At 65.8% G+C, this 18234-nt stretch overlaps 2 protein-coding genes across 5 annotated transcripts; both read right to left on the bottom strand.

Annotated features, from left to right (window-relative positions):
- Positions 1-1760: 1760 nt before the first annotated feature.
- On the bottom strand, positions 1761-10671 carry LOC125180902 (zinc finger protein 212-like). The gene is made up of 7 exons (XM_066991064.1): positions 10547-10671; positions 9637-9933; positions 8978-9104; positions 7229-7942; positions 5981-6169; positions 5402-5515; positions 1761-4761 (listed from the first exon to the last, which is right to left on the bottom strand). Exons 1-7 carry the CDS (start codon positions 10568-10570, stop codon positions 3935-3937), a joined length of 2292 nt encoding a protein of 763 aa, XP_066847165.1. The 5' UTR covers positions 10571-10671; the 3' UTR covers positions 1761-3934.
- A 3290-nt stretch (positions 10672-13961) lies between these two features.
- Positions 13962-16763, bottom strand: LOC125180909 (uncharacterized). 4 transcript variants are annotated; one of them, XM_048053390.2, is made up of 5 exons: positions 16377-16763; positions 15557-15619; positions 14572-14631; positions 14357-14431; positions 13962-14236 (listed from the first exon to the last, which is right to left on the bottom strand). In XM_048053390.2, exons 1-5 carry the CDS (start codon positions 16479-16481, stop codon positions 14102-14104), a joined length of 438 nt encoding a protein of 145 aa, XP_047909347.1. In that variant the 5' UTR covers positions 16482-16763; the 3' UTR covers positions 13962-14101. The 4 variants fall into 4 exon arrangements, with proteins under 4 accessions (XP_047909347.1, XP_047909346.1, XP_066847218.1 ...); XM_048053389.2 differs by having other exon boundaries at positions 14357-14440; positions 16377-16722; XM_066991117.1 differs by lacking the exon at positions 16377-16763 and adding an exon at positions 15776-16360.
- Between the last annotated feature and the right edge of the window lie 1471 nt (positions 16764-18234).

The following is an 18234-nucleotide window of genomic DNA, read 5'->3' as shown; positions in this document are numbered from 1 at the left end:
CCCTGGGCTGCACCAAAAAGCAGCACGGCCAGCAGGGCGAGGGAGGGGATCGTCCCCCCGTGCTCCGCTCTCGTGAGACCCCACCTGGGCACCGCCTTCGTGGTGGGGCCCCCGGCACCGGGACGCGGAGCTGCTGGAGCGAGCCCAGGGGAGGCCACGAGGATGCTCGGAGGCTGGAGCAGCTCTGCCGTGAGGAGAGGCCGAGGGAGTTGGGGTTGTTCAGCCTGGAGAAGAGAAGGCTGCGGGGAGACCTCACAGCGGCCGTCAGTGCCTGCAGGGGCTGCAGGAGGGCTGGGGAGGGACTCTTGGGCAGGGGGGGGAGGGATAGGACACGGGGTGACGGCTTTAAGCTAAAAGAGGGCAGATTTAGGTTAGATACTCAAAATCTTTCACAGTGAGGGCGGTGAGGCCTGGCGCAGGCTGCCCCCAGGAGCTGTGGGTGCCCCATCCCTGGCAGTGCCCAAGGCCAGGCTGGATGGGGCTGGGGGCAGCCTGGGCTGGGGGCAGGGGGCCCTGGGCACGGCAGGGGGTGGCCGTGGGGGGCTTTGGGGCCCCTTCCCACCCAACCCATTCTTTTATGCTATGATTCTGTGATTCTTTGCTCCCGCAGCCTCACGCCTCAGGGAGGCGACACCGGGGCTGACGTGTCAGGAGTGGCAGCTCTGCGGGCAGCGGGGACAGCGCGGTGACGGAGCGGTGGCACAGGCTGCCCAGCACGGCGATGGGGTCCCCATCCCCGGGGGATGAGGACACGGACCGCGATGAGCAGCACTGGGTGGCCCCCCAGGAGCAGGGATGGGACTGGGGCCTTGGGGCGCGGGGGCAGCACCAGGTGGGACCCCGACGGCCGCGACCACCATCAGGCCGTGCAGCAGCGTCAGGGCACCGATGGCTCAGCCCCAGGCCCCTGCCCTACACAGGGTGTCCCCATGGAGCTGGTGTCCCTGTCAGGAGCAGCACCCCGGGGTGACAGTGACACCCTGGGGACACCCCGGGGATGAAGGAGGGGGCCATGGCGTGTGCTGAGGACACCCCGGGGACATGCTGGGGATAAAGAACGTGACAGTGACGCCTTGGGGACACCTTGGGGATGAAGGAGGGAGCCGTGGTTTCCTGGGGACACCCCAGGGACAACTTGGGGATGAAGAAGGGGACAACGACACCCCGGGGACACCTTGAAGACGCCCTGGGGATGGAGGAGAGGACAATGACACCCTGGGGACACCCCAGGTAGGAAAGAGGGGACGCTGGCACCCCGGGGACACCCCGGGGACAGCGCCCAGGCCGGGAGGTGGCAGCGGTGACGCTCTGGGCGTGGCCTGTGCCCGGAGCCCCGCCCACTGCCGCAGCCACGCCCACCCACCAGATGGCCACGCCCCCTCCACGTGGCCACGCCCAGTTCCAATGGCCCCTCCCTGGCTCTGTCCCCACACAAGATGGCCGCCGCCATGGGCGGGGCAGGGCGGCCATGACAGCCGAGGGCGGCCATGACAGCCGAGGGCGGCCATGACAGCCGAGGGCGCCATCAGCGCCGTGGCGGGGCCATCCCCAGCCCCTCAGCACCCTACGGTTGCCCGGATGGCGGCCGGGCTCCCCTCGGCACCCCACAGCTGCCCTGGTGACATCCGGGCTCCCCCGGGGCTGGCAGCCCTTGGGGAAGGTGCAACCCCAGCCTGGCACAGCCCCTTTCACCCCGTGCCCGCCTTCCTTGTGTCGAGCTGCGAAGCGCTGTGTTTAAAGCAAACGAAACCAGGCGCGCGTACAGACAAATACTTTATTGACTCCACGGCCTGAGAAAGGGAGCTGAGATTTCCTACGAAAAAAAGTTGGTCCCAGTCACAGCTTTAAAGCAAACGCTCGGGGCTGGGCAGGCGGCGGCAGGGGGAGGCTGCTTCCTCCGAGCTGCCCCGGGGCCCGCACTGGCTGACTCGTACCCTGTGGTACTGGGATCAACTGGGCTCACTGGGATGGCAAACTGGGCAGGGGTAACTGGCTACAGCCCGCACGGCAGCAGGGCTTGCTGTCGGACCCATCACCTCACGGCCCTTAAGGCATCAACCACCCTTGTGTCCTCCAGGGCTTCGCAGCGCCCAGTGCCTCCTGCTGGGGGCTGGCGCGGGGCAGGGAGCACGGAACGGGCCCAGAGGAGCCCCCCTGACACCACGCCTGGGCATGGCCGTGCTGTCCCTCCAGCCCCGCAGGGAGGTGGCCGGGCACCACCCCGCACCCCGCAGTGTACCCCAGGACACGGCCCAGGCAACGTCACCTCGCTGCCCAAGGCCCGCCACCGACAGCAGCCCCACCTGCAGCCCCTCAGACCGTGCAGGTGGCCAGGAATGCAAAATCTCCTAAGGAAACTGGTTCCCCACACTCCCTGCCCAGAGAGGGGCAGAGACTTAGTGATTTCAAACAATAACATCAAATAAGTCAATGGAAACAAAGCAAAAAAAAAAAACAGCTCGGGAGTCCTATCAGCCTCTCAGCTTGGCCTGCACCGTGATGCCTCCAGGACTGATTCCCTTCTCTCTGTACACATGCTTCATGCTTCCCAGCGGCGCGCCCGGTGCGCGCAGGGCTGGGGACACGTGCTTCAAGTGATTCCTGGGGCCACCAGAGCCTCGGCTGGCCTGGCCGTCGTCGCCCACCAGGGTGCCTCTCCACAACGCGTTGAGGTAGCTAGCATAACCAGTCTTCCACGAGATTAGTGACAGAGGGAGCGTGCACGGCTTCCAGTCGCAGCGGGGCTGAGCGGGGGGGATGCTCCTGCACGGAGCAGCTGGGATGGCGCCGGGTGCCAGCCAACACGTCCGAGCCCGGGGAAGGGTCCTCGCACAGGCTGCAGCTGCAGCGCAGCAGGAATCCTACCTACCATTTGTAAAGTGACCATCTGCGCAGGCTGGTCTTGGGGCACCAACCCTCCCACGTAGGATTTTGAAGGCCAGCCTTCCCAATGGAAGGACCAGTGCCGGGACCTCACAAACACCTGCAGCGTTACGCAAACAGAAGGTGTGCCTTGTTTCTCTCTACTTGTCTTCCAGTGCAACACACAGCTGTTCCCAAGGAGATCCCCCGCGTGGCAGATTTCCTCAGCAGGATGGGGTACCCGACACGCACGGCCAGGACGATCTGAGATGCCACACACTCTGCCTGGCGTCTTGGTCAAGCACCATCAGTGAACTGAAAAGCTCCTTTGGAACCCACTCTGATCTGTCAGTTTGGTTCCCTCTGTCTGTCCTCTTCACTGTGTTTCCAAATTGTGTTTCCAAAACGAAGCGGTCAGCTTCAGCATCGAATACTGGGTGAGCTCAACAGCTGGTAGCAACTTCTCTTGCTGGGCTGCGTGACCTATCTGCTAACCTAGCAAGGTCAGTTTGGGAAGTTTCATGCATTAGCCAGCAGACACGAGTTTGAGAAATAGCAAAGCAATATTTATCACTGGAGAGGCTTCTGTAATTTGTTCCACATAACGGTATCCAAGCTTTGATTTATTCTGCAACTCGGGAAAGCTCCAAAAATCCAACTGACGGATGGCCCACAACCCTGATGCCCCACCACGTACAGAATCTGTCTGAACGCTCACCGTTTCTGCCCAGGGACACGAGCAGTTCGGATGCCTCCCGTTGTCGTGTCACTTGCCCCAGGCTGCTGTCCTACTTCCTACTCTCCCAACAGGCTCCCACTGTAGCAGCAGCAGTTCTCGAGTTGGGCTTGAGGATCTTTGCGGGTCCTCTTCCAACTCGTGCTGTTTTAAGAGTCTGGTAACTGGAAGTTTGAGTTCCGCAGCAGCCACCAGGAGGCGCGTTCAGTGGAGCAGCTTTGGCCGCAGTGGGCACGGAGCTGGCCCTCGGGTGCCCGGCTCAGCGAGCGAGGACGGCTCCTTGCCAGGCACCTCCGGGGCTGCTTTCAGCTGGGGCCTCCTGGCCGCAGTTGAGTGCTAGACTGTCTTGGGCTGCTGGCTTGCCAGGGCTTGCTGCCGTATGTGAATTTGCTCGTGGCGCAAGCGGTGAGTATTGCGGGTGAAGCCCTTGTTGCAGGTGGTGCAGCGAAACGGCCTCTTCTCAGAGTGGGTCTGCAAGTGCCGCTGGAGGGCAGAGGGGCAAGACAGAAACTTGTTGCAAAGATCGCATTTCAGTGGGCGTTTCGTGTAATTCCTAAGCGTCGACTGTGGGGAGAAATGCGCCCTGGACGGGTTCCCTGTGTCCTGCTCCTCCTTGGTCTGGCCCAGCCAGGCCCCCCCAGCATGTGTCCTGTTACCCAGGCTGTGGGCAGTGCTGCCGGGAGCCCTGCACAGCTTCTTCCTCGGCCCTATCCTCAGTTCTGGGTGCGTGTTCCCCCAGACCTTGGCCGCAAAAGCCCTGTCTTGGGTGTGGATGGCCTGGTGCAGGACCAGGTGGCTTTTGTCTGCAAAGCTGATCTCACACACCGTGCATTCGTAGGGCCCCTCTTTGGCGTGGCTCCGCTGGTGGATGATGAGGTTGATTTTCAGACGGAAACGCTTCCCGCACTCGGTGCAGGGGTGCGACCACTCACGCACGTAGCCGCGCCGGCAGTCGCCCATCAGCAGGCTGTTGCTTGAGCACTTGCTTGGCTTCTTCTTGCTCCTGGGCTTCGCCTGCTCTCCTGGGCAGTTCTGGATTGCTGGGTCAGGAGAAGTCGCAGAAACGTTTTGCAACGCGTTGGGCCCCACCTCCTTCACCTCGAGGCTTTCAGGAGGAGAAGCCCCTTCACAGGCCTTCTCGTTTTCCAGTAAAGAGCCTTCCTCTGAAATGAAACAACACAGACATTCCTCACTCACACTCCAGGGACAATTCCATCTTGTGGTTTTAGTCCCAAAGCACCGAGCAGGCTTTCCGCAATAAAGGAGCTCCTGACAAATCCGAGAACGCAGCGTGGAGAGGCGCAGGTGCCTCTGCAGGGTCCTGGCCTAGGCAACTCAACAACTCAGCGTGGTCTCGGGGGCAAATCTGTTGCTCTCAAGAATCGGGCTGTGCTCTGCTGCACTGCCACCAGGGCAGGTCGTGCAAAGGGCTCCGCCTCTAAAACCACGACACCAATGATGGCCACAAGAGGTAGCAGGAAAAAAAATAATCCTTGGAAAGCTGTAATCAGCAGTACTTCCAGGCTCTTCGCTTCTGTCAAGCTTGTAACTGTTGCCAAATGCCAAATGTTCAATGCTGAGCACACTTCCCCTGATTGCTGCTAGCAGGACCCCTGTCTGGACTCATTCTCTCTGCAGAGACGACGGGGCTGAACACCCCACCTGGCACCAGATCCCTCCCTTGCTGTGTGACAAAAGAGGATCTGGAATGTTCCTCTCACCTCCTATTTCAAGCCCGTGAGTGAGCTGGGAGCTGCTTCTTGCCCACAGAGCGCCATGCCTGCCATGCACGGGGTAACTCACCAGAGCCGTGCTCGGCCAGGTCCTCTTCCACCTCTGTCTCACGCTTAAGTTCCCTGCTCAACTCCTCTCTCCGCGCACTCAGGGACGTGACATTCATCACCAGGATGGGGAGCTCTGTTGGCAGAGAAGAGGAAAGCAATTTTAAACACCAGCGGACAGCTCACATCTTCTTGCTTTGGCGTGATGCTGACTGGAGACATGCTGGCACTGTGCAGAAGAGCCAGAGCCAGCTCCAGCTCAAGAAGCACACACGGACCAAAAGCAGAGAGAGGTCTGGGAAGAGTCCCCAAGGAGCCACAGGTGGTCACCTCTGCAGAGCAGCCTCATCCATCCTAAACTCTCCCCATCAACGCCATGGGTGGCATTCCCACTGTGCCTTATGTTCAGGCCCTCGAACCGCCTCCATTTTCCCTTGCAGCACTTTGGCAGCACACCCCAGCACTGCTGCCTTTCCCTGGTGATGCTCCTCTAAGCACGGTGGCTTGCCAAGCCCTCCTCCACGGAGGCCGCTGGCAGATCTGAGAGCTGGGACGGGAACGGGCTGTAAAAGCACATCCTCCTGGCACTCAGGTAACGTACCTGTGCCGGCTTCCGAGGGGACTTTCTGTTCTCCCAAGGCCTCTTCCTTCCGGCCCGTCTCTTCTGGTGTTTGGGGGGGCTCCTGACCATCTCGGATGCAGGGCTGTGGGGTCACCTGGCAGCCTCTGGTGCAGAGCTCTTCATCCCTCTCGATCCGGGACAGGATGTCAGGCTCGGACACAGCGCAGTCTGCTCAGGGACAGGGAAGCAGAGGACAGCACGTTTCGTTAGGAACTGGCTGCACCATTCCCCTGCTGAACCCTCAGACACTTCAGAGTGACCCTTCTCCCTTAGCCCCAGGGCTGGCAGGCAGTAAGGACAGACACAGACACAGAACCCATGCTCTAACAGGCAAAGCCACGCTGCCGCCTTGGTCCTGTGGAAGGATCCACCCGTAAGGACGGCTCTACCTCAAGTACAGAGAAAACCTCCCCAACAGAAGGTGACTTAAGATCTCAGAGGAGAGGGAGAGGCTATGCCTGCGTAACGCCTTTTTCCTCTCTTCCCAGGAGCTCTTGACAAACCAACCCCCAAGGACACACTTGGGGCCTGCGTTGTTTCTGGGTAACATTCCTCAAAGGGCAGAGCCGGCCCTCTGACCCCTGCCAGTGCTCGCCCAGCCTTTCACGAAGCTCCTGTAGCCCCCCAGCTCCTAATTCCAGCAGGAAAGAGCTCTCGAACACAGCTCTGCCGTTGGCTCTCTCTGGGTCTGTCTGTACCTTTCCAGTGTCTCCTGTTTTTTGCCTGGCCTCCATACTCCAGCAATCATTTTTCCAGCAATTCCATGCCATGCCCCGAGGTGCTCCTGCCTCCTTCTGCAGCCCCTCGTGCTAGCAGGCTGCTCCTGCCTCCTCCCTCCATTGCAGGTTCCTACTCCCCACCGTGGCTCTACTCTCACCAAAGCACGCAGGAGCGTCTTTGGAAGCACTGGGGCTGATGCATGCCATCAGGTGAAGGACTGCAGAACTGCACAGAAACGGAGCTGGAAGAGATCCTAAGAGATCTGTCCCACCGCTCCCGACTCCATCCCAGCCCCTTCTGGTAGGTTTTGTCTGTTGTCTCCCCACGATTCGTCTGGCCAAGCATAAACGTTCCTCTTGGAAGTAAGATTCAAGGCATTCCGTGGACAGTTAGCCAAAAGAGTCAACAGAACCTCAGAGCAGCTCATTTCTAACAAAGACAGGGATGGGAGATCTGACAAAGCAGGGACAGGAACTGCCACGTCCTCCTGGCACCCATTTAACTTACCCATGTCATCTTCTACGTCTACGTCGTCTCCCAAGGCCTCTTCCACCTGGTCCGTATCTTCTGGTGCCTGCGGGGGTTCCTGGCCATCTCTGATGGATGTCTGCGGGGGCTCCTGGCTGTCCTGGATGCACGTCTGTGGGGTCTCCTGACTCTCTCCGCCACACGTCTCCAGGGACTCCTGACCATCTCTAAGATGTGTTTGTGGGGGCTCCTGGCTGTCCTGGATGCACGTCTGTGGGGTCTCCTGACTCTCTCCGCCACACGTCTCCAGGGACTCCTGACCATCTCTAAGATGTGTTTGTGGGGGCTCCTGGCTGTCCTGGATGCACGTCTGTGGGGTCTCCTGACTCTCCCCGCTACACGTCTCCAGGGACTCCTGACCATCTCTAAGATGTGTTTGTGGGGGCTCCTGACCATCCTGGATGCACATCTGTGGGGTCTCCTGACTCTCTCCGCTACACGTCTCCAGGGGCTCCTGACCATCTCTGATACACGTCTGCAGGGAATCCTGACTGCCCTGGATGCACGTCTCCGGGGACTCCTGACCGTCTCTGAGATGTGTTTGTGGGGGCTCCTGACCATCTCCGATGCACGTCCGCGGGGGCTCCTGCCCATCCCGGATGTACGTCTGTGGGGTCTCGCGACAGCCTCTGGTGCAGAGCTCTTCATCCCTCTCGATCCGGGACAGGATGTCAGGCTTGGACACAGCATAGTCTGCTCAGGGACAGGGAAGCAGAGGACAGCGCGTTTTGTTAGGAACTGGCTGCACCATTCCTCTGCTGAACTCTCAGACACCTCAAAGCAACCCCTCTTCCTTAGCCCCAGGGCTGGCAGGCAGTAAGGACACCGAGATGCTACCCGCACTGAAAATGGTGGGGTCGATTTCTTAGTCCTGCGCTGGGATTCACCCATAAGCACAGCTGTAGCTCAAGCACAGAGAAGACTTAAATAATGGAAAGGAACATAAAATCTCAAAGGAGAGGGAGAGGCTTTGTCTTTGACCTTTTCCTCCAATTTCATCACAAACGTTAGCGGTGATTTGAAGAGTAAATCTTCTGAGCTGTTGTTATCAGATTACTTTATTTTGGGTGTAGGGACAGAAGAATTCCTGCTGTGTAAAAATGTCTACATCAGATGGACCACGTGAGGAACAGGTTTGTGCCTTCTACAGAGAATTAGCTAGAAAAGTGAAGCTTCAGCTTCAGTGACTGCACCAACCAGCACGTTACCAGTCGTGCCCACAAAACAGTTTTTGATGGGCAATCTTACAGCCCAAATCATCCGAGAACACGTCAGATGTCCTTAGAACTGAACGTGGTTAAATTGGTTCTTTACCAAGGCACGTGGAAATGTCCCTGTCACTTCAAATCACAGCTAAAGAGACAGAAAACAAGAACTCGTTCGAGATGCGATTATCAAACTCCACCCGGGTAACTCCTGAACTGTGCTGGAAGGTCGTGAGGGTTCCCTGACCCTAGAATCCCCTTACACAGTCGTTATGAATAGCATCTCCTCTGCATGTATGTTATAATAGATATCGTTTGTATTGTTACTGTTACTATTATTTACTACAGATAGCTCTTACAAGCAGGAAGGAAGGGAAAGGAGTGGGTCTGGCTGCCCAGGAGAGGTTCTGCGAGCTATGGGTGTCCAGCCCCACCGCACCAGACCACTGGTGGGACTGGAAGGAAGCTGCCCAGCCTACACAGAAAAAGAAATTCACCCAGAGGAACACACCCTGCGCCTTACCCAGGGAGATCAGAGTCTCGTAGTTCCCCCTCATCACAGCCTTGTACAGATCCTTCTGCCAGCTGTCCAGCGTCTCCCATTCCTGCTCGTTGAAGTACACGGAAATGTCATCAAACGTGAGCGGTACCTGGAATCACAAGCAGCACGCACTTGGTGACGTCCTCCGCGGCGACGGGGAACCGGGAACCGCGCACGGGCACGGAGCGCTCGCTGCTGGCCTCGGGGTCTCCGGGCAGAGAGCGCAGCGTGCCTGGACGCATCAGGGCTTGCAAGCCCCGGGTTCACAGGTGCTCAGCCGGGCCAGCCCGCTGCTGGGAACGCCGCGGCGCTTCCCACGCTCTCCACAGCTGCCGCAGCGGCACTCACTGAACTGCTCCCGGGGGGCGGCGTGCAGCTGTGGGCTGCTGCCCCTCCAGGGCTCCGGGGTGGGAATCGCAGTGGAGGGCACGGGGAGGCCACCGCAAGGGCAGCACCGTCACACTGCTGCCCGAGGAACTCTGCGGGGCTGCCCGATGCGTTTCCGGGTCTCAGGGCTCGGACCGGCCCAACCCCAGGGCTCCTCACCCAAAGCACGACGGAGCTGGGGCCGGCGCCCCGCGAGGCAGCCCCTGCTTTGCCGCCCGGGGAAGGGGCTCACGGCCCCGGCCGGGCACCGTTACCTTGGGCACCTCTCCCCGCGTGCCGGGGGGCAGGCGCAGGATCCAGAAGTTCCTGTTCTTGAGCAGGTTCTCCACGTTGTCCAGGCGCTGCTGGAGCTGCCCGTAGTCCTGCAGCAGGCTGCCCAGCGCCGCCAGGTTGCTGCCCAGCTCGCCCACCAGGTTCTCGCAGGCCAGCAGCCTCCGCTCCGCCTTCTCCGTCCTGCTCCGCAGCTCCTGCAGCTGCTGGGCCTGCGCCTGCTCCGGCCCCGCCGCCTGCACGCGCCTCAGCCTGCCGGTGCCTGCGCCCCACGACGAGGCCTGGGAGGGGACCGGGGGGGAGTGAGGGGTGGCCGGGGGGGGGCCCGCTGGGACCCCGGGTGCTCCCGGGGGGATCCCCCCAGTCCCTGCACCCCCGGTCCCCCCACCCCCGGTCCCCGCATCCCCGGTCCTTGCAGCCCCGGGCCCTTCATCCCCGGTCCCCGCACCCCCGGTCCCTTCATCCCCAGTCCCTTCATCCCCGGTCCCTGCACCCCCGGGCCCCGCACCCCCGGGCCCCGCACCCCCGGGCCCCGCACCCCCGGTCCTTGCAGCCCCGGGCCCTTCATCCCCGGGCCCCGCACCCCCGGTCCTTGCAGCCCCGGGCCCTTCATCCCCGGTCCCCGCACCCCCGGTCCCTGCACCCCCGGGCCCCGCACCCCCGGGCCCCGCACCCCCGGTCCTTGTAGCCCCGGGCCCTTCATCCCCCATCCCCGCACCCCCGGTCCTTGTACCCCCAGACCCCGCACCCCCGGGCCCACCCTCCCTTGAGGCCCCCCCGCCCCCCGGGGCCCCGAGGCGGCCGCAGCCCCCCCGGCCCCTCTCAGCCCCGCACCCCCGGGAGCGGCCCCGGCCGTGCCCAGAGCTCCCGGGCCCGGCCCGGCCCGGCCCTCACCTGAGCGGGGCCCCGGCGGGACATGGCCGCCGCCACCGGCACCGCGCGCTCCGCACCCGCCGCCACCGCCGGGCCTGCAGGGGGCGCTGCGGGAGGGGCGGGGCGAGGTGCACCGCGCAGGGGGCGGGGCTTGATGGGGGGCGGGGCTTGCTGCCGGGGGGCGGGGCTTGCTGCCGGGGGCGGGGCTTGCTGCCGGGGGCGGGGCTTGCTTCCGGGGGCGGGGCTTGCTGCCGAGGGCGGGGCTTACTGCCGGGGGCGGGGCTTGCTGCCGGGGGCGGGGCTTGCTGCAGGGGGAGGCGTGGCCTGGCGCTGAAGGGGGCGTGGCGTGGCCCCGAGGGGGCGTGGCGCGGCCGGCTGGGGGCGTGGCCGGGCCGTGGCGGGACCTCGTGGCGGGAGTGCGGGGCCCCGCTGCCGCCGCCCGGTGCCGGCCCCGGCTCCCCGCGCCGCGCCGGGTCCCGCCGTGCCCCGACCCGCCCCAGAGCCCCGGCATCGGCCCGGCCCGGCCCGGCCCGGCCCCCTCGCTGCTGCTGCTGCTCCCCGAGGCGGCGGCGGCGGCTCGGGTGAGCCCCGCGCCGGTACCGGGGGGAACCGGGGAGAGGAACCGCCCCGTCCCGTCCCGTCCCGTCCCGTCCCGTCCCGTCCCGTCCCGTCCCGTCCCGCGCCGAGCGGAGCCGTGCCCGGGTGGGACCGGCGGGACGGCCCCCGGGCACCGGGCACCGGGACCGGCTGCGGCGGGGAGGCCGCGGCGGCCGGTCCGCGCCGTCGGGTCCGCGCCGTGCAGGCGAAGCGCGGGCGGCTCTGCAGGGCTCCCGTCCCGATGTCCCGGGGGGAGCAGCGCTGCCGTGCCCCCAGCAGCACCGGAGGCACCGTGCGCGGGGCGCTGCGGCAGGGTCGGTACCCGCGGGGGGCCTGCCCGCAGGGGGACCCCGCAGCGCTGCTGTGTGGGCGCAGCCCGGGGGTGTGCGGGCAGGGGGTGCACGAACATCCCCCCCTGCTCCCTGCTCTTGGCCACCTCCGGGGACATGTGGCCAGCAGCGGGGACAGGATTTGCTTTCGCAGTCACAACAGAGGCGCTGGCCGAGAGCTCCCCGCTGCAGAGCCTGGAGGAGCTGGCGGGGAGGGGGCCAGGCCCACCCGGACCCCCAGGCAGCGGCTCCTGCACCCCCAGCGAGGGGCACGGGGCAGAGCTGGGGGGGAGGGGGCCCACTCTCATTCTGGGAGGTGCTCGCTCACAGGTGGGGCACGGCATGGTGTGGGGGGCACAGCGTGGTACCGTGCAGCAGGGCAGGGCACTGAGTGGTGTTGCCATGGCAGATGGTGGCATGGTGCGGCATGGCACGTTGTGGCACGGCATGGCACATTGCAGCATGGCATGGCTCGGCATTGCACAGCACATTGTGGCACGGCATGGCACAGCGTGGCACGTTGCAGCATGGCACGGCATGGCACGCCACGGCACAGCATGGCATGTTGCGGCACGGCATGGCACGGCATGGCACGTTGTAGCATGGCGTGGCACGTTGCAACATGGCACGGCATGGCATGCCATGGCACGGCATGGCACGTTGCGGCACGGCATGGCACGGCATGGCACGTTGCAGCATGGCGTGGCACGTTGCGGCACAGCGTGGCACGTGGAGGCACGGCATGGTGCGGCACATTGCAGCACGGCACGGCATGGCACGGCAGAGCCAAGCACAACGCCCTCCGCAGCGGCACAAGCCGCACATCCCCGCGCCAGCTGGCAGCGGGGCTCGTTGTCACCCCGGGGTGCGCTCTGCTCCCTGCAGTGGCTGCGGGGTCACCTCTGGGGGCTCTGGTCCCTGGGGGGCAGGGGGACGCCCTTTGGGGGGGTCTCCGCTGCGTGGGGCATCCTTATGGGGTCCAGTCCCCAGGGGCACCCCTGCAGGGTCGGGTCACAAAGGGGCAGCCATTGGGGGTCAGTCTCTGGGGGTCTCCTTGTGGGGTCTGGCCCCTGATTTTGCTGTTCCCCCATCTGATGTGCCTTACGGTGACGCTGCGTGCTCTCGCCAGCTGGAGCATGGGTCACAGCCTGAGGGACGTCACTGCCCTGACACCGACACCGACACCGTGCTGGTCCCCACCGGAGGCTGCCTGTGGCACACGGGGGGCCGTGGGGCCGGGCACCCTGAGCAGTGGGGGCCGGAGTCCCTCTGCAGCAGGTGGGTGTGTGGCCGGTGGCATCCTTCTTTTGGGGGAAACTGCCCCAAATCCGCCGCTCTGTGCCCTGCGGTGGCTCTAGGAGCAGCGGGAGGACGGGTCATGCTTGCCTCGGGGTCCCAGCAGCCCGCCCCAGTGCCAGCGAGCCCCCGGGACCCAGGGTTTTGGGGCGCAGCAGGGCGCCCCTGAGCTGCAGGCTTTTAGGAGGATGCTGAGCCGTGACAAAGGGAGGGTTTTCAGGGCCGAGGTTCCCAGGGTTCAACCCCAAAATGCCCAGGTGCCCCCCAAGAGCCGTCCCCACGGCAGCGTTGGTTGTGCCAGATCCCAGCCCAGTCCCGCTGCCCCCTCCCAAATCCCCCGCTGGGGCTGGGCAGCACCGGGGGGGGGGGGTGAGGGATGGATCCAGCCCGCAGGGGGACGTGGTGTTTGGGCCAGGCCGGGCCGAGGGGTGCCCGTCCCCTCTCCCGGCCGTGTGTCTGTGCCGCGGCAGCGCTGGGGGAGCTCCCGCCATGGTGCCTGACGGCCGCCGTGGTGCCAGCGCCATGCCGGGACCCCTCGCATGCCGCCCTGGCACCGAGCGCAGGGGAGGACGAGCCCCGGCGTCGCCCTGACGCGGGTGAGCATGGGTCCCCCGCGCCCCCCACCCCCATGGCCATCCCGCATGGCACTGAGCCCCGGCGGCGTCCCAGCGCCGCGGCACCCCCGTGGCAGCCGGGCTAAAGCCAGGGCGGCTCGCGGCAGGATCCGGCCCTGCGTGGGGAAGGGGGGCGGCTGACCCCCACCTCCTGGGGTGAAGCCCCCGTGCCCTGATCCATCCCTGCTGGGGGCCCCCCGTGCCATGGGGGGGGGGGAACCCGAATTGCGGGGCTGTGCGTGGCGCTGCCTGGGCCCTCGTCCCGGTGCCGCTGGGGGGCTCGTCTCCTCCCGCATCCCCTTCTTCCTTGGCAGGATCGGACCCCACACACGGTGCAGGGGGGGCGCGGGAGGGCTCGGCTGTGCCCGAGTGGAAGGAAAGCCGTGCGTCGGAGCGGGCAGACCCCCCCCCCCACATCCCACCTCCGTCCCTCCGTGCCAGGCAGCTTCTTGGCTCAGCCTGGGTCCCGTTTGTGCGGACTGGGGGGCGCGGTGCCCCCCTTGGGGGCATAACCAGGGCAGCGTCTGAGCGGGGGCAGGCGGGGGGGCTCCCCCCGTGGAAGCGGGGTCCCTCCATCACCCCCCCAGACGCACCCACTCGGGCTGTCTCGGTGCCTTTATTCGGTGGCTCCGCGCAGCGGGTGGGGACACCCCTGCAGAAAATTTTGGGGTGCAGGGGCAGCAGCGTGCTGGGGTGGCCCCACTGAGCGGGGGGACACGGCAGGGCCCCCCCAGCTCCCCTCAGGGCTGGTGGGGGGCAGCGGGGCCCCGCGGTGCGGTCAGGGGGCGGCGGGACCCCCGGCTCCGTCCTCGCGTGGGTCCGCGCTGGGTCACCGGTGCCTCTCCCGCCCACGCCGCATGGGCGCCCGGTGCCTCCTGCAGGACACAGCGGGGTCACCTCGGGGGTGTCCGTGACCGCCCGCGGTGCCCGTCCCCAGGGGCTCGGTGCCGCCGGCAGCCGGGGCAGGGGATGCCGGGCCCCCACGGTGCCGGTACCTGGCCGAGCTGCGGGACGTGGCCGCGGCCTCGTGCCACCTGGGCGGGTCTCTCGCTTTCCCTCCTGGTGCGCTCCTGGACGCGCTGTGGGAATGTCAGAGCCGGGCAGGGGGCGATGGGGAAGGGGGGGCTGTGTTCCCCAGCCCTGCCGGAGCCATGGCAGGGGGAGGTCTCAGGCCATGCCCCGGGGCCGGGCAGCGCCGCCCTGCACTCACCCGCCTGCCCGCGGGGCCTTCGTCCACATCCCCGGTGCTCCAGGCCATGGACGTGGACTCCTGCAGGTGGGGGGGGGGCGGGTACGGAGCGGTGCGAGGGGCGCATGTCCCGGGTGCCCCGGGGGCTCCCCACAGAGGGGTTCCCCAGGGGCACCCGCAGGCTGAGCCCTCGGGGACGGACAGATGGAAGGACAGACAGACAAATGGACAGACCTCCCACTGCCACCCCCACAGGGGTGAGCACGAGCCTGTGTGTGAGCCCTGTGCCTGCTCTCTGCCCATGTGTGGGGTCGTCCCATCCCCATCCCCATCCCCATCCCCATCCCATCCCCATCCCCATCCCATCCCCATCCCCATCCCATCCCCATCCCATCCCCATCCCCATCCCATCCCCATCCCATCCCCATCCCCATCCCCATCCCCATCCCCATCCCCATCCCATCCCCATCCCCATCCCATCCCCATCCCCATCCCCATCCCATCCCCATCCCCATCCCCATCCCCATCCCATCCCCATCCCCATCCCCATCCCATCCCCATCCCCATCCCCATCCCATCCCCATCCCCATCCCCATCCCCATCCCATCCCCATCCCCATCCCCATCCCCATCCCCATCCCATCCCCATCCCCATCCCCATCCCATCCCCATCCCGTCCCCGTCCCCATCCCGTCCCCGTCCCCATCCCCGTCCCATCCCCATCCTATCCCCGTCCCCATCCCATCCCATCCCCATCCCCATCCCCATCCCCATCCCCATCCCCATCCCCATCCCATCCCCATCCCATCCCCATCCCCATCCCCATCCCCATCCCCATCCCCATCCCCATCCCCATCCCCATCCCCATCCCCATCCCCATCCCCATCCCATCCCATCCCCATCCCATCCCATCCCATCCCCATCCCATCCCCATCCCCATCCCATCCCCATCCCCATCCCCGTCCCTTCCCGTCCCGTCCCCCCCAGCACCTCTGCTCCCCGCTCACCTCGCTCAGCACAGAGAAGCACCCCGAGCACGGCCGGCGCCGGCCCCCGCCGCGCGTCCCCGCCTGCGGAGGGAAGGCGTCAGTCAGCGGTCCCCGTGGGGACCGAGCGGCGCCGGCACCGCCGTGCCCTCTGCCAGGGGGTGCCGCGGCTTGGCCCCGCAGCGGGACGGGGCAGAGAGCAGGGGATGGAGCGGGGGGATGCGGGGGGAGCAGGAGCACCGGTGGCGTGCCGCCCTCCCACGTCGATGGTGGGATCGGGGCGCTGCAGGGCAGGGGCGAGGTGCACGGCGGCAAGGGGATGGCGGCGGAGGAAGAGGAGGAAGGCAAAGGGGACGAGGATTCGCTGGAGCCATGGCCGCGCTCCTCCTGCCCCCACTCAGCCCCTCGCCAACCCCTGACGAAATGTTTGCTGGTTGTGCAAGCGGCGGCGGCAGCAGCGCTTTGGCAGAGCGAAGGCCCCGGGGACGCCCCAGCGCCCCCCCCCCCCCCCACGGCGCAGCCCCCTGGGACGAGGGGCTCGGCCGGACCCCGCTGCCCCCGGCCCATCCTCGGGGCCAGCCCTGCCCAGGGCAGCACCCGACCGGGACAGGGACAGAGAGCGGCGCTCCCCGGGGCTCTGCCCTGCCCGGTGCGCGGTGCCGGTGACAGCGGCCGGTGTCCCCCGGGGGGACAATGCCAGGGGGGGAATCGCTCCCTGCGGTGCCAGAGCCGCCACGCCGTGCCTGGGCCTTCCCCCTCCTCGCGGCGCTTCCCTGCGGCCTCCCTCCCCTCCTGGCTGGTGCTGCCCAGCTCTGGCCTCCTCCCTCTGCCCACCGCCAACCTCTCTGTCCCGCGTGAGCGTCTTCCCCTTCTTGGAGTCCCGTGGGTCGGCCCCGGCCACGGCCAGGAGGGCCACGGCGAGGGCGCAGAGCAGCCGCAGCCTCATGGCGCTGCGCGGGGCACGGCTCAGCTGCCCGGTGCCACCGCCGGGTGCTCCCCGCCTGGACCTTGGCCCCTGCGGCCGCCCAGCTCAGGAGCGGCCACCCACCGGCCGGGAGGGCAGCAGCGAGGGGCTGGGGGGGCTGCAGGGCTGCTCCTCTCCAGGCCAGGCACGGGCCAGCTCCCCCCCTGCCAGCCCTGCCACCTCCCGGGTCTGCCAGCACCTCCCCACCTCCCCGTCCCCTTCTGCTCTTGGTGGCGGGCACCAGCACCCGGTGCCCAGGCACAGGGCAGCCCCAGGAGCCGCGGGCCCAAGGGGGGGGATTGGGTTTGTATGGCAAGGTCTGGTAGTGGGGGGCTGCGGGGGGGGGTCCCTGTGAGCCGGGCCCAGCCGCTGCCCGGTGTCAGAGCAGAGCCGGCTCCGGCTGCCCCAAAGGGCCACGGCTGGGCCGCGAGTGCTGCCGGCTGTGCTGCTGGGGGAGCAGAGTTAGGGAAGGGGGCGGAAAAAAATTGCTGCACCACAGCAGCTGGGAGAGAGGAGAGAGAAACGTGAGAGACCCTGCAGCCCCCAGGTGAGTGCAGCAGGAGGCAGGAGGTGCTCCAGGCTCACAGCAGCAGTTCCCCTGCGGCCTGTGGAGAGGCCCCTGGTGGAGCAGGCTGTCCCCCTGCACCCACGGGTCCCACACGGAGCAGATCGCCACGCTGCAGCCCGTGGAGGAGCCCCCGGTGGAGCAGGTGGATGTGGCCTGGAGGAGGCTGCGGCCCATGGAGAGCCCCCGCAGGAGCAGGCCCCGGGCCGGAGCTGCAGCCCGTGGAGAGGAGCCCCCGCAGGAGCAGGGGGTCTGGGGGGAGCTGCCGCCCGTGGGGGACCCGTGCTGGAGCAGTTTGCTCTTGGGGGATGGACCCCGTGGTACGGAGCCGTGTGGGAGCAGTTCCTGAAGCCCCCGCAGGATCAGCTCAGGAAGGACCCCATGGGGAGCAGGGGCAGAGAGGGACCGTGAGGGAGCGGCGGAGACGAAGTGTCAGGGACTAACCGCAGCCCCCGTTCCCCTGCGCCGCTTGTGAGGAGGACGTAGAAGAGGGTGAATGTGGGGAAGGTGTTTGTAGTTTGCTTTTAGTTCCTCACTGCTCTAGCTTGTTAGTAATAGGCAATAAATTTCTTTAATCTCCCTGTGCTGAGTCTGTTTTGCCCGTGACAATAACTGCTGAGTGATCTCCCCGTCCTTATCTCAGCCCTTGAGACCTTTCCATCACATTTTCTCCTCCTTTCCATTTGAGGAGGGGGAGTGAGAGGCTGGTTGTGCTGGAGCTCAGCTGCCCAGCAGGGTAAAACCACCACGGGGTCCAAGAGCTCACGCAGGCACTGCCCTGCATCTCGGTAACTGCTGCCACGTCCCTCAGTGCCGTCCCGCACGTCCGAGGCTCCTCGTGGCACCTCCGGTGGTTCCACGGCAGCATCACCCCGGCCAGCCCTGCGCAGTGACCGGGCCTGAGCTGGCTGCCACGGCCGGCTCCCTGGTGCCGGGATGTGCTGCGCGGCGCTGCTTTGTGCAGCGGGTTTAGGAAGGAGATGCTGCAAGGTTGTGCACATCCCCACCTACTCTTACAGCCATCCCGTTGTGAGAAAAACCTCAATAATTTGCTCATACAAGGTCTTCTGTGAAGCTATTTAATTCGCGATTGCAATGGTGGGGGTCCTGCAAGCAGGAGCGCACAGTACAAGTTTACCATAACCCTATATCCCCTATTACCCGACACCT

This window comes from Anser cygnoides, chromosome 2 (genome assembly GCF_040182565.1).
Source record: "Anser cygnoides isolate HZ-2024a breed goose chromosome 2, Taihu_goose_T2T_genome, whole genome shotgun sequence".
Classification (NCBI taxonomy): domain Eukaryota; kingdom Metazoa; phylum Chordata; class Aves; order Anseriformes; family Anatidae; genus Anser; species Anser cygnoides.
The sequence above is the reverse complement of the archived record's forward strand: the minus strand, read 5'-3'. Positions and strand labels throughout refer to the sequence as shown.

Coding starts and splice junctions, on each gene's coding strand:
- LOC125180902 (XM_066991064.1), bottom strand. CDS start 10,570: ATGTCCCGCCGGGGCCCCGCTCAG. Junction 9,934..10,546: donor CCCGCCGGGGCCCCGCTCAG/GTGAGGGCCGGG, acceptor GTCCCCTCCCAG/GCCTCGTCGTGGGGCGCAGG. Junction 7,943..8,977: donor CGAGACTCTGATCTCCCTGG/GTAAGGCGCAGG, acceptor GTCCCTGAGCAG/ACTATGCTGTGTCCAAGCCT.
- LOC125180909 (XM_048053388.2), bottom strand. CDS start 16,102: ATGGGCCGGGGGCAGCGGGGTCCGGCCGAGCCCCTCGTCCCAGGGGGC. Junction 14,441..14,571: donor AAGGCCCCGCGGGCAGGCGG/GTGAGTGCAGGG, acceptor ACATTCCCACAG/CGCGTCCAGGAGCGCACCAG. Junction 14,237..14,356: donor ACGTCCCGCAGCTCGGCCAG/GTACCGGCACCG, acceptor TGTGTCCTGCAG/GAGGCACCGGGCGCCCATGC.